The sequence below is a fragment of the Coregonus lavaretus genome, assembly GCF_964263955.1.
Source record: "Coregonus lavaretus genome assembly, contig: HAP1_SCAFFOLD_230, whole genome shotgun sequence".
Classification (NCBI taxonomy): domain Eukaryota; kingdom Metazoa; phylum Chordata; class Actinopteri; order Salmoniformes; family Salmonidae; genus Coregonus; species Coregonus lavaretus.
Window position 1 is genome coordinate 675,916 of NW_028157598.1, and position 14,307 is coordinate 690,222.

Genomic DNA, 14,307 nt, shown 5'->3' on the forward strand with positions numbered 1-14,307 from the left:
TAACCCTAATATACACCTAATAGTCCTACTCATCAAGATCTGTTACCTAATAGTCCTACTCATCAAGATCTGTTGTCTATACACCTAATAGTCCTACTCATCAAGATCTGTTACCTAATAGTCCTACTCATCAAGATCTGTTGTCTATACACCTAATAGTCCTACTCATCAAGATATGTTACCTATACACCTAATAGTCCTACTCATCAAGATCTGTTGTCTATACACCTAATAGTCCTACTCATCAAGATCTGTTGTCTATACACCTAATAGTCCTACTCATCAAGATCTGTTGTCTATACACCTAATAGTCCTACTCATCACTTATTATTATTACAAATAGAATATTATCACTTCTCACAATGGTGCTGGTTTATAAAGTTAGATCAAAGCTGAATCAATGTCTCGAAAGATTACACAATGATTAATTAGTATTCTACATAACAGAACCAAATGCAATAGCTACAGTAGACCTATAAACGTACTGCTACACCAAAACACAACTCCTCATTTCTAATAAGATTTTTAGGATGATTAGCTGAAGCTGAATAGTCCCAAAATAATTATCATGTGCCAAAGCTCCAGGCAGGATGTATGCTAACATCACCTGCTCTAATTCCCTCAGGAAACAGTCATTCAAGAAGATGGAAATGCTAAAGGCTATTCCCATGAAACTGATTGAGATCAATCAAATGACTGGCATGGAGATGCAGTTTCACCGGTAAAACGTGAATAGTTGTCATTCGTGATTGACAGTAATGGGTGCCTATTGACAGTAATGGGTGCCTATTGACAGTAATGGGTGCCTATTGACAGTAATGGGTGCCTATTGACAGTAATGGGTGCCTATTGACAGTAATGGGTGCCTATTGACAGTAATGTGTGCCTATAGACAGTAATGGGTGCCTATTGACAGTAATGGGTGCCTATTGACAGTAATGGGTGCCTATTGACAGTAATGGGTGCCTATCGACAGTAATGGGTGCCTATAGACAGTAATGGGTGCCTATCGACAGTAATGGGTGCCTATTGACAGTAATGGGTGCCTATTGACAGTAATGGGTGCCTATTGACAGTAATGGGTGCCTATTGACAGTAATGGGTGCCTATTGACAGTAATGGGTGCCTATTGACAGCAATGGGTGCCTATTGACAGTAATGGGTGCCTATTGACAGTAATGGGTGCCTATTGACAGTAATGGGTGCCTATTGACAGTAATGGGTGCCTATTGACAGTAATGGGTGCCTATTGACAGTAATGGGTGCCTATTGACAGTAATGGGTGCCTATTGACAGTAATGGGTGCCTATTGACAGTAATGGGTGCCTATTGACAGTAATGGGTGCCTATTGACAGTAATGGGTGCCTATTGACAGTAATGGGTAGGGGTGTAACGATCCATCTACTACATCGATGTATCGATTTATATTCATATGATCCTACTACATCGATCTGTGCTCGGCGAGTTGGCCTTTTGGACAACATATATCGATCTAACATCGTTTTAAAATGTAATAAATCGATTGTATCGATACTAGGAAATAACCCATTGGATTTAAGCACGTCAGACTTTATATGCAGGGGTGCACATAACTGGTACGCAGATACGCAAGCGCGACAAAAATCAGGAATGCGTAATGCCACTTGTGTTACTACGCGCCTTTGCGTACTTGACCGATCTTCTCATCTAACCTTACACATGACATGTTGCTTGTCAACTACTGTCAGGGATGTCCAAAAAGCAACAGACATTAAGCAGATTCTTTGGCGTTTCGCCACCTACAAAGAAACGCCAACTGGAGCCAGAGCCGAAGAAAATACTTTTTTCGGAAAAGTGGCTTGAAGCTAATGATGAGCGCACTGAAATGTGGTGCAAGATTTGCCGCTCAAATCCACATCTAGCAGACAAAACAGGTGCATTTTATAAAGGCTCAAAGAATTTCAACCATCCTTTATTTGACAAACATGAAAAGAGCAAGGAGCACACGAATGTGGCGCAAGCCATTGCTAAAAGCTAGCCGAGAATAAATGTCCAGTCGCCGAGACAAGCTGAATGAAGAACAGCGGCAAGCTCTGTTTAATATTTTTCTCTTTCCATAAAGCTAAACACGCACGTCCCATGTCTTCCTATTCTGAGGATGTTCCTTTACTGAATGCTTTTTGATGGATCTGAGGACATCACAAAAACTGAGCAGGAAATAGTTTACATTGTGTCTGTGTCCAGCAACGGAGAGTTTACTTCGGACTTTATTGGACTGATTGAATTGGGTGCTGACAGGCCATAACAGACGGACTTGTGAGACTTTTGGTAAGTTTCATAATACCAGATGGTCTGCATGGAGTCATGAAACACTGTTAAAAATATCAAGACTATTGCCAGCCATTAAAATGCAACTGGTTACCAGGTATTTATTTCAGTCACACTGGTTGAATTTTTTGGCTAAAAGGTTACTGAATCGATTTCAAGTCACTGAATCGTTTCGGATCGTATCGTTCTAAATGAACCAATATCGTCCTTGAATCGTATCGACAACCACGAATCGTGATACAAATCGAATCGTTGTTAAAACGAATCGTTACACCCCTAGTAATGGGTGCCTATAGACAGTAATGGGTGCCTATTGACAGTAATGGGTGCCTATAAAATGCCTAAATTGGTGTTTGAGGGTATTAAAATCATTACATTTTCTTGAGACGATATGTGTGGGCATAGACAGGCGTTGTAATTGGAGGATGCATGTTATCCATAGTCTATAACAGGGTCCTCCCACCAGGGGCGGTGTGTTCATTAGGGCGATATGGGCGACGCACTGCCAAACGGGAAAAGCAAGGGATTTTTTTTCTAATCAATTATATCACGGCAACAGTAGTTATCAGTGTTCTAATCTAGACGTCTGATCTGCCACTAAATGTCCAATCAGGCTAAAGTCGTGCTTCAAATGGCCCCGCCCGTTTTGGGGCGATTTCAGTCAGGTTGAAAATCGCCCAGAAGTCTCTCATAGCCTCTCATGTAAAATCTTTTTTTTTCAAATATCAGAGCTTTCAATACAATCTCTATGGGTTTCTGAGGGCTTGCACTTACGCGCTTTCGTCATACGTAACATAACCATGAACGTAACTAAGAAAAGAGCGGGTAGCAGCGTCAATCAATTCACGTACTACTATCAAGATGGCTATAGCGTTCAGTGCAACTCGATTGTCTCTTTGAAAGAAGTTCACATCAAAGACCATTCAAAACGAGCTACTGGAGTGTATGCTAGCGGTCATGAGGGAACATATTGTGGAGGAGGTGAAGTCGGCGAACTTCGTAGCTATCCAAGCTGACGAGACCACGGACGTTTCTACACATACACAGCTGGTGCTGAGGTACATAGATAGCAACCACAGAGTGCAGGAGCGCTTTTTTGAGTTCCTTCCCATCTCGGAATCAACCTCAGTCTCAATCGCCAGTGTGCTTTTGGAGAGACTGAAACTGAGAGTCAAACTCATTGCGCAAGCTTACGATGGAGCCAGTGTGATGAGGGGAGAGAAGGCTGGTGTGCAGCAAAAGGTACGTGAGCATTTCAAGAATGCCCATTACGTGCATTGCTATGTGCATCAGCTGAATTTTATGCCTGATTTCAATGAGAAAGTCATTGACCGCTTTGCTGCATTGAAAGAGAGAAGAGAACAGTTTCAGTACAAGTAATGTAGCCTCTCTCTCTCTTTGTCCCTCCCTGTCTGTCTCTTTAACACACACACGCCCAAATCAGTTCACAGTTGATGTTGTTTAAAATAGTTATTTTTCATTAAAAAAAAAAGTAAAACTTTTTTTTTACAAATCTATACAATTGGCCAGAATATGGTTGTTCATATTTACAAATCTATACAATTGGCCAGAATATGGTTGTTCATTTTTACAAAGCCATACAGATAGCTGTGTTTACCTTTTCTAGAAATTATTTTCAAATTCTGTTTTCAGGCAAAATGTCTATCACTGTTCATTTTCACAAATCTATACAAGAGGGCAGAATATGGAAGTGTATAAACATTTCCTATTACCAATAACTTGCATCAATGTTTTCAGTAGCCTCTGTCAAAAGCTCCTGCTTGCTTGTTGTGAATTATGCTCAGGTGCACATATTTCCAATTCAACCATGAGGCCTTTTTGAAGCAAGTAATGTGTATATCAGTATTGACTTATATGCTGCCCCTGTCTTCATGTTGTTGCTGGACATATCTTTTTTAAAATGTGTGTAGGTCACCTAAATCATCAGAAAAATTGCCCCCCCTGAGAATTTTTTCAGGAGCCGCCACTGCCTCCCACCCTGTTCCTGGAGAGCTATTGGAGGATGCATGTTATCCATAGTCTATAACAGGGATCTCCCACCCTGTTCCCGGAGAGCTATTGGAGGATGCATGTTATCCATAGTCTATAACAGGGATCTCCCACCCTGTTCCTGGAGAGTTATTGGAGGATGCATGTTATCCATAGTCTATAACAGGGATCTCCCACCCTGTTCCTGGAGAGCTATTGGAGGATGCATGTTATCCATAGTCTATAACAGGGATCTCCCACCCTGTTCCTGGAGAGCTATTGGAGGATGCATGTTATCCATAGTCTATAACAGGGTTCTCCCACCCTGTTCCTGGAGAGCTATTGGAGGATGCATGTTATCCATAGTCTATAACAGGGATCTCCCACCCTGTTCCTGGAGAGCTATTGGAGGATGCATGTTATCCATAGTCTATAACTGTCAGGGCCGTGTAGAAATGGTGTGGTGTGGAATCAGGTGCAGAAGCAGATTGATAGTCCAATAAACTTTACTGGAAAGTGCGAGGCAATAATCCAAAAACAGCCAGAGGCAAAACGCACACAGGCGTAAAATACAAGCGCGCATAAACAGGCGCGCAAAACTCTTCTCAACCGAGAAGTAAGCAATAAGTAGTGGCGTACCAAACACAGGTACGAAAAGACACCTAACACGAAACAATTACACACAACACTACACTAACAACAAGGAAACTAAATAGGGTGCTTAATTAGACATAACACAAGACAGGTGTGGCTAACAGACAAAACTAGTCAAACAGAAAACATCGAGCGGTGGCAGCTAGTACTCCGGAGACGACGACCGGCGAAACCTGCCCGAACAAGGAGGAGGAGCTGCCTCGGCCGAAACCGTGACAGTACCCCCCCCTTGACGCGCGGCTCCAGCCGTGCGCCGACTCCGGCCTCGGGGACGCCCAGGAGGGCGCGGCGCCGGGCGCGTAGGATGACCACGATGGAATTCGGTCATCAGGGACGGATCCAGAATATCCCTCCTCGGCACCCAGCACCGCTCCTCCGGACCGTACCCCTCCCACTCCACGAGATATTGGAGACCCCCCATCCGGCGTCTGGAATCCAGGATGGTCCGAACAGTGTACGCCGGAGCCCCCTCGATCTCCAACGGGGGCGGAGGAGTCTCCTCAATCTCGAAGTCCTGGAGTGGACCAGCTACCACCGGCCTGAGGAGAGACACATGGAATGAGGGGTTAATATTCTTGTAATCAATAGGTAGTTCTAACCTGTAACACACCTCATTCAATCTCCTCAGGACTTTAAAAGGCCCCACAAACCGCCGACCCAGCTTCCGGCAGGGCAGGCGGAGGGGCAGGTTTCTGGTTGAGAGCCAGACTCGATCTCCAGGTGCGTACACTGGCCCCTCACTGCGGCGTAGGTCGGCGCTCGTCTTTTGTCGACGTATGGCACGCTGCAGATGGACATGAGCAGCGTTCCACGTCTCCTCCGAGCGCCTTACCCACTCATCCACAGCGGGGGCCTCGATCTGGCTCTCATGCCACGGTGCCAGAACCGGCTGATACCCTAAGACACACTGAAAATGGGTTAGTCTAGTGGAGGAGTGGCGGAGAGAGTTCTGTGCCATCTCGGCCCATGGCACATATCTCGCCCACTCCTCCGGCCGGTCCCGACAATATGACCTCAGAAACCTACCCACATCCTGGTTGACTCTTTCGACCTGCCCATTGCTCTCCGGGTGGTAACCCGAGGTAAGGCTCACCGAGACCCCCAAACGTTCCATAAATGCTCTCCAGACTCTGGAGGTAAACTGGGGGCCTCGATCAGACACTATATCCTCGGGTACCCCGTAATGCCGGAAGACGTGAGTAAATAGAGCCTCAGCGGTCCGTAGGCAGTAGGAAGACCCGGCATGGGAAGGAGACGACAGGCCTTAGAGAACCGATCCACAACGACCAGGATGGTGGTATTCCCCTGAGAGGAGGGAAGATCGGTAACAAAATCCACCGATAGATGAGACCAGGGTCGCTGTGGAACGGGCAGGGGCTGTAATTTACCCCTGGGCAAATGTCTGGGTGCCTTACACTGGGCACATATTGAGCAGGAGGAGACATAAACCCTCACATCCCTGGCTAATGTTGGCCACCAGTACTTCATACTAAGGCAGTGCACCGTCCGGCCAATACCCGGATGTCCAGAGGAGGGAGACGTGTGAGCCCAATAAATCAACCGATCCCGGACCTCGAGCGGGACGTACGTCCGACCCACCGGACACTGTGGAGGACTAGGGTCGGTACGTAACGCCCGCTCGATCTCCGTATCGACCTCCCACACCACCGGTGCCACCAGACACGACTCCGGTAGTATGGGAATGGACTCCACGCACCTCTCCTCCGCGTCATACCGGCGGGACAGAGCATCTGCCTTCCCGTTCTGGGACCCAGGGATGTAAGTGATCTTAAATACAAACCGGGCGAGAAACATAGTCCATCGAGCCTGGCGAGGATTTAGTCTCCTAGCGGCCCGAATATATTCCAGGTTACGGTGATCGGTCAGAATAAGGAAAGGGTGCTGAGCCCCCTCAAGCCAATGCCTCCACACCTTTAGGGCCTGGACTACGGCTAACAGCTCCCTGTCCCCTACGTCATAATTCCGCTCCGCCGGACTGAGCTTCTTAGAATAAAAAGCACAGGGGCGGAGCTTAGGTGGTGTACCCGAGCGTTGAGATAGAACGGCCCCAATACCGGCCTCGGACGCGTCTACCTCAACTTGAAACGGTAAAGTGGGATCCGGGTGCGCCAACACCGGAGCCGAGGTAAACAGGTCCTTCAGTCTTCCAAAAGCCCTGTCCGCCTCAGCCGACCACTGCAAGCGCACCGGACCCCCCTTCAGAAGAGACGTGATGGGAGCTGCCACCTGACCAAAACCCCGGATAAACCTCCGGTAGTAATTCGCAAACCCCAAAAACCGCTGCACCTCTTTAACTGTCGTTGGGGTTTGCCAATTACGCACGGCGGACACTCGGTCCACCTCCATTCTCACCCCTGACGCAGACAACTGGTAACCCAAAAAGGAAACTGACTCCTGAAAGAACAGACATTTCTCAGCCTTGACATACAGGTCATGCTCCAACAGTCTCCTCAATACCCTGCGCACCAGGACTACATGCTCGGCCCGAGTAGGGCTGTACACAAGAATATCATCAATGTACACCACCACCCCCTGCGCCTGCATGTCCCGGAAAATGTCATCTACAAACGATTGGAAGACTGATGGAGCATTCATTAACCCATATGGCATGACCAGATACTCGTAATGGCCGGATGTAGTACTAAATGCTGTCTTCCACTCATCGCCCTCCCTAATGCGCACCAAATTATATGCGCTCCTGAGGTCCAATTTTGTGAAGAACCGTGCCCCGTGCAATGACTCCGTCATAGTCCCAATCAGCGGGAGTGGATAACTATATTTAACAGTCACCTGATTGAGACCGCGGTAATCAATACACGGACGCAGACCTCCATCCTTCTTCTTCACAAAAAAGAAGCTCGAGGACGCGGGAGAAGTAGAGGTCCGTATGTATCCCTGTCCCAGAGACTCGGCAATGTACGTCTCCATTGCCTTTTTCTCCTCCTGTGACAAAGGATACACATGGCTCCGCGGGAGCGCTGCTCCTGTCTGGAGGTCTATCGCACAATCCCCCTGTCTATGAGGTGGCAACCTTGCCGCTCGGGTCTTACTAAACACGAGTGCCAAATCCTCATACTCAGGAGGAATGCGCAGTGCTGGCATCTGGTTCGGACTCTCCACCGAGGTCGCCCCTACGGAAACACCCAGACAAAACCCCTCACACTGAGCAGACCACCCTTGAAGAGCCTTCTCTCGCCACGAAATAGTAGGATCATGGGTGGTCAACCAGGGAAGCCCCAGTACCACTGGATACGCAGGAGAGTCAATCAGATAGAGTTGAATCGTCTCCTCATGACCCCCCTGCGTCATCATCCTAAGTGGCGCTGTGAGCTCCCCAATCCACCCAGATCCTAACGGACGACTATCTAAAGCATGTACGGGGAAAGGTTTATCGACTGGAAGGAGGGGAATCCCTAACTTAACACAAAATTTGCGATCTATAAAATTCCCAGCTGCGCCTGAATCGACTAGCGCCTTATGCTGGGAACGAGGTGCAACCTGTGGAAAACAAACAGGCAATGTAAAGTGGACGACAGAAAGCTCTGGGTAAGTAGGGCGCCTACTCACCTGGGAGGACTTCCCACTGTATGGCCTGCCATCTCCCTCCTCAGGGAACCCTCCCCAGCACCTAGCCGCGGTGTGCCCTCCGCGGCCACACTTGGTGCAGGAGACTGCTCCCCTCTGGTTCCTTCCTCTTTTCGTTCTAGCGCCAGCCCCTCCGAGCTCCATCGGACTCGGCTCGGAGGTGCTGGAGGGTGGAATGGGAGGCCCCCATCTGGAACGCCCGCGGGTCGTGAGTAGGTTGTCCAGACGAATAGCCATGTCCACAAGCTGGTCAAAAGTTAAAGTAGCGTCCCTACACGCTAACTCCCTGCGGACGTCCTCCCTAAGGCTACACCTAAAATGGTCTATGAGGGCCCTCTCATTCCACCCCGCGTCAGCCGCTAGAGTCCGGAACTCCAGTGCGAAATCTTGAGCGCTCCTCATCCCCTGTCGGAGGTGGAATAGACGTTCCCCCGCCGCTCTTCCCTCTGGTGGATGGTCAAAGACCGCACGAAAGCGGCGGGAGAACTCCGCATAGGTGACTGTGGCGGAGTCTATTCCCCTCCATTCGGCGTTGGCCCACTCCAACGCCTTGCCGGTGAGACAGGAGATGAGGGCGGAAACGCTCTCGTATCCCGAGGGCGCCGGGTGTATAGTGGCCAGGTAGAGCTCCACTTGCAAAAGGAAACCCTGACACCCGGCAGCGGAGCCGTCGTACGCCCTCGGGAGCGAGAGCCGAATCCCACTGGGTTCCGGTGGATGAGTAGGCAGGTTCTCTGGTGGTGATGGAGCGACCGGTGGGGCTGTGGGAACACCGCTGATCTCCCAGCGCCGAAGAGTGTCCATGACGCCCTCCAACGCGTGCCCGATCCGATTGATGCGATGTTCCTGTCCCTGGAGACGTTCCTCCACGCTGTCGACTTGTGCTCCTGCTGATTCCATCGAAGTGGTGTGTAATTCTGTCAGGGCCGTGTACAAATGGTGTGGTGTGGAATCAGGTGCAGAAGCAGATTGATAGTCCAATAAACTTTACTGGAAAGTGCGAGGCAATAATCCAAAAACAGCCAGAGGCAAAACGCACACAGGCGTAAAATACAAGCGCGCATAAACAGGCGCGCAAAACTCTTCTCAACCGAGAAGTAAGCAATAAGTAGTGGCGTACCAAACACAGGTACGAAAAGACACCTAACACGAAACAATTACACACAACACTACACTAACAACAAGGAAACTAAATAGGGTGCTTAATTAGACATAACACAAGACAGGTGTGGCTAACAGACAAAACTAGTCAAACAGAAAACATCGAGCGGTGGCAGCTAGTACTCCGGAGACGACGACCGGCGAAACCTGCCCGAACAAGGAGGAGGAGCTGCCTCGGCCGAAACCGTGACAATAACAGGGATCTCCCACCCTGTTCCTGGAGAGCTATTGGAGGATGCATGTTATCCATAGTCTATAACAGGGTTCTCCAACCCTGTTCCTGGAGAGCTATTGGAGGATGCATGTTATCCATAGTCTATAACAGGGATCTCCAGCCCTGTTCCTGGAGAGCTATTGGAGGATGCATGTTATCCATAGTCTATAACAGGGATCTCCAGCCCTGTTCCTGGAGAGCTATTGGAGGATGCATGTTATCCATAGTCTATAACAGGGATCTCCAACCCTGTTCCTGGAGAGATACCATCCTGTAGGTTTTCACTCCAACCCTGTTCCTGGAGAGCTACCATCCTGTAGGTTTTCACTCCAACCCTGTTCCTGGAGAGCTACCATCCTGTAGGTTTTCACTCCAACCCTGTTCCTGGAGAGCTACCATCCTGTAGGTTTTCACTCCAACCCTGTTCCTGGAGAGATACCATCCTGTAGGTTTTAACTCCAACCCTGTTCCTGGAGAGATACCATCCTGTAGGTTTTCACTCCAACCCTGTTCCTGGAGAGCTACCATCCTGTAGGTTTTCACTCCAACCCTGTTCCCGGAGAGCTACCATCCTGTAGGTTTTCACTCCAACCCTGTTCCTGGAGAGCTACCATCCTGTAGGTTTTCACTCCAACCCTGTTTCTGGAGAGCTACCATCCTGTAGGTTTTCACTCCAACCCTGTTCCTGGAGAGCTACCATCCTGTAGGTTTTCACTCCAACCCTGTTCCTGGAGAGCTACCATCCTGTAGGTTTTCACTCCAACCCTGTTCCTGGAGAGCTGCCATCCTGTAGGTTTTCACTCCAACCCTGTTCCTGGAGAGCTACCATCCTGTAGGTTTTCACTCCAACCCTGTTCCTGGAGAGCTGCCATCCTGTAGGTTTTCACTCCAACCCTGTTCCCGGAGAGCTACCATCCTGTAGGTTTTCACTCCAACCCTGTTCCTGGAGAGCTGCCATCCTGTAGGTTTTCACTCCAACCCTGTTCCTGGAGAGATACTATCCTGTAGGTTTTCACTCCAACCCTGTTCCTGGAGAGCTGCCATCCTGTAGGTTTTCACTCCAACCCTGTTCCTGGAGAGCTGCCATCCTGTAGGTTTTAACTCCAACCAGGTTCCTGGAGAGCTACCATCCTGTAGGTTTTCACTCCAACCCTGTTCCTGGAGAGCTGCCATCCTGTAGGTTTTCACTCCAACCCTGTTCCCGGAGAGCTACCATCCTGTAGGTTTTCACTCCAACCCTGTTCCTGGAGAGCTACCATCCTGTAGGTTTTCACTCCAACCCTGTTCCTGGAGAGCTACCATCCTGTAGGTTTTCACTCCAACCCTGTTCCTGGAGAGCTACCATCCTGTAGGTTTTCACTCCAACCCTGTTCCTGGAGAGATACCATCCTGTAGGTTTTCACTCCAACCCTGTTCCCGGAGAGCTACCATCCTGTAGGTTTTCATTCCAAGCCTAATCTAGCGCACCTGACTCTAGTAATTAGCTGGTTTATAAGATGAATTGGGTTGTTACAGCTGGGGTTGGAGTGAAACTCTACAGGACGGTAGCGCTCCAGGAACAGTGTTGGACAGCCCTGTAACGATAGGCTATTCAATAGGCTACATCTGTCGGTACACATTTTGATTGAGGAAATGATGACGTTATTTACATATTTTTTTTGCGCTCCCTCTTCTAGAAAAATAGCACTCCACCATTGCAAGTCAGATCAGTGGCAGTTCTGTAGCCGTGGTAGCTAAGGTCCAAGGTTCTGTAGCCGTGGTAGCTAAGGTTCTGTAGCCGTGGTAGCTAAGGTTCTGTAGCCGTGGTAGCTAAGGTCCAAGGTTCTGTAGCCGTGGTAGCTAAGGTCCAAGTTTCTGTAGCCGTGGTAGTTAAGGTCCAAGGTTCTATAGCCGTGGTAGCTAAGGTTCAAGGTTCTGTAGCCGTGGTAGGTAAGGTCCAAGGTTCTGTAGCCATGGTAGCTAAGGTCCAAGGTTCTGTAGCCGTGGTAGCTAAGGTTCTGTAGCCGTGGTAGCTAAGGTCCAAGGTTCTGTAGCCGTGGTAGCTAAGGTCCAAGGTTCTGTAGCCGTGGTAGCTAAGGTTCAAGGTTCTGTAGCCGTGGTAGGTAAGGTCCAAGGTTCTGTAGCCGTGGTAGCTAAGGTCCAAGGTTCTGTAGCCGTGGTAGCTAAGGTTCTGTAGCCGTGGTAGCTAAGGTCCAAGGTTCTGTAGCCGTGGTAGCTAAGGTCCAAGGTTCTGTAGCCGTGGTAGCTAAGGTCCAAGGTTCTGTAGCCGTGGTAGCTAAGGTCCAAGGTTCTGTAGCCGTGGTAGCTAAGGTAAGGTTCTGTAGCCGTGGTAGCTAAGGTCCAAGGTTCTGTAGCCGTGGTAGCTAAGGTCCAAGGTTCTGTAGCCGTGGTAGCTAAGGTCCAAGGTTCTGTAGCCGTGGTAGCTAAGGTCCAAGGTTCTGTAGCTGTGGTAGCTAAGGTTCAAGGTTCTGTAGCCGTGGTAGCTAAGGTCCAAGGTTCTGTAGCTGTGGTAGCTAAGGTCCAAGGTTCTGTAGCCGTGGTAGCTAAGGTCCAAGGTTCTGTAGCTGTGGTAGCTAAGGTCCAAGGTTCTGTAGCCGTGGTAGCTAAGGTCCAAGGTTCTGTAGCCGTGGTAGCTAAGGTTCTGTAGCCGTGGTAGCTAAGGTCCAAGATTCTGTAGCCATGGTAGCTAAGGTCCAAGGTTCTGTAGCCGTGGTAGCTAAGGTTCTGTAGCCGTGGTAGCTAAGGTTCTGTAGCCGTGGTAGCTAAGGTCCAAGGTTCTGTAGCCGTGGTAGCTAAGGTCCAAGGTTCTGTAGCCGTGGTAGCTAAGGTTCAAGGTTCTGTAGCCGTGGTAGGTAAGGTCCAAGGTTCTGTAGCCGTGGTAGCTAAGGTCCAAGGTTCTGTAGCCGTGGTAGCTAAGGTTCTGTAGCCGTGGTAGCTAAGGTCCAAGGTTCTGTAGCCGTGGTAGCTAAGGTCCAAGGTTCTGTAGCCGTGGTAGCTAAGGTCCAAGGTTCTGTAGCCGTGGTAGCTAAGGTCCAAGGTTCTGTAGCCGTGGTAGCTAAGGTCCAAGGTTCTGTAGCCGTGGTAGCTAAGGTCCAAGGTTCTGTAGCCAGTTCTGTATGCATGTGGTAAATAAAGGACCTTGAATGACAGCACCATGAACTCCGTCCGCCCGGAGACTTCGTGACACTATTTTGATCGGCCGCTGACCACGTTTTAGCTCCATTTACATTGTGTCAAAGCCTACGCTTGGATTAGCCTGCAATTCATTAAACTGGACTGGATTAATTTACCGCACCAGCATTGCAATCCAATGCATGCACGATTTATGCAATAAACTGAGATACGGTGTATTCGGAAAGTATTCAGACCACTTGACTTTTTCCAGATTTTGTTACGTTACAGCCATATTCTAAAATTCATTAAATTGTTTTTTCCCCCTCATCAATCTACACACAATACCCCATTATGACAAAGCAAAAACAGGTTTTAAGACATTTTTGAAAATGTATTAATGATTAAAAAATGAAATATCATATTTACATAAGTATTCAGACCCTTTACTCAGTACATTGTTGAAGCGCCTTTGGCAGTGATTACAGCCTTGAGTCTTCTTGGGTATGACGCTACAAGCTTGGCACACCTGTATTTGGGGAGTTTCTCCCATTCTTCTCTGCAGATCCTCTCAAGCTCTGTCAGGTTGGATGGGGAGCATCGCTGCACAGCTATTTTCAGGTCTCTCCAGAGATGTTCGATCGGGTTCAAGTCTGGGCTCTGCCTGGGCCACTCAAGGACATTCAGAGACTTGTCCCGAAGCCCCTCCTGTGTTGTCTTGGCTGTGTGCTTAGTGTTGTTGCCCTGTTGGAAGGTGAACCGTCATCCCAGTCTGAGGTCCTGAGCGCTCTGGAGCAGGTTTTCATCAAGGATCTCTCTGTACTTTGCTCCGTTTATCTTTGCCTCATTCCTGACTAGTCTCCCAGTCCCTGCTGCTGAACAACATCCCCACTGCATGATGCCGCCACCACCATGCTTCACCGTAGGGATGATGCCAGGTTTCCTCCAGACGTGACACTTGGCATTCAGGCCAAAGAGTTCAATCTTGGTTTCATCAGACCAGAGAATCTTGTTTCTCATGGTCTGAGATTCCTTTAGGTACCTTTTGGCAAACTCCAAGCGGGCTGTCATGTGCCTTTTACTGAGGAGTGGCTTCTGTCTGGCCACTCTACCATAAAGGCCTGATTGTTGGAGTGCTGCAGAGATGATTATCCTTCTGGAAGGTTCTCCCATCTCCACAGAGGAACTCTGGAGCTCTGTCAGAGTGACCATCGGGTACTTGGTCACCTCCCTGACCAAGGCCCTTCTCCCCCGATTGCTCAGT

The 14,307-nt window shown here is 48.9% G+C and overlaps 1 protein-coding gene across 1 annotated transcript in view; it reads right to left on the reverse strand.

The window, feature by feature from the left end:
- The window catches only part of LOC311125210 (uncharacterized protein), a gene marked incomplete at its 5' end in the record, with an annotated part of 38,075 nt that extends 28,618 nt beyond the window's left edge, over positions 1 to 9,457 (reverse strand). The window contains one exon of the mRNA XM_084199263.1: positions 9,262 to 9,457. Coding sequence (XP_084055389.1) covers positions 9,262 to 9,457 — 196 coding nt within the window. The remainder of the gene's footprint in view (positions 1 to 9,261) is intronic.
- Between the last annotated feature and the right edge of the window lie 4,850 nt (positions 9,458 to 14,307).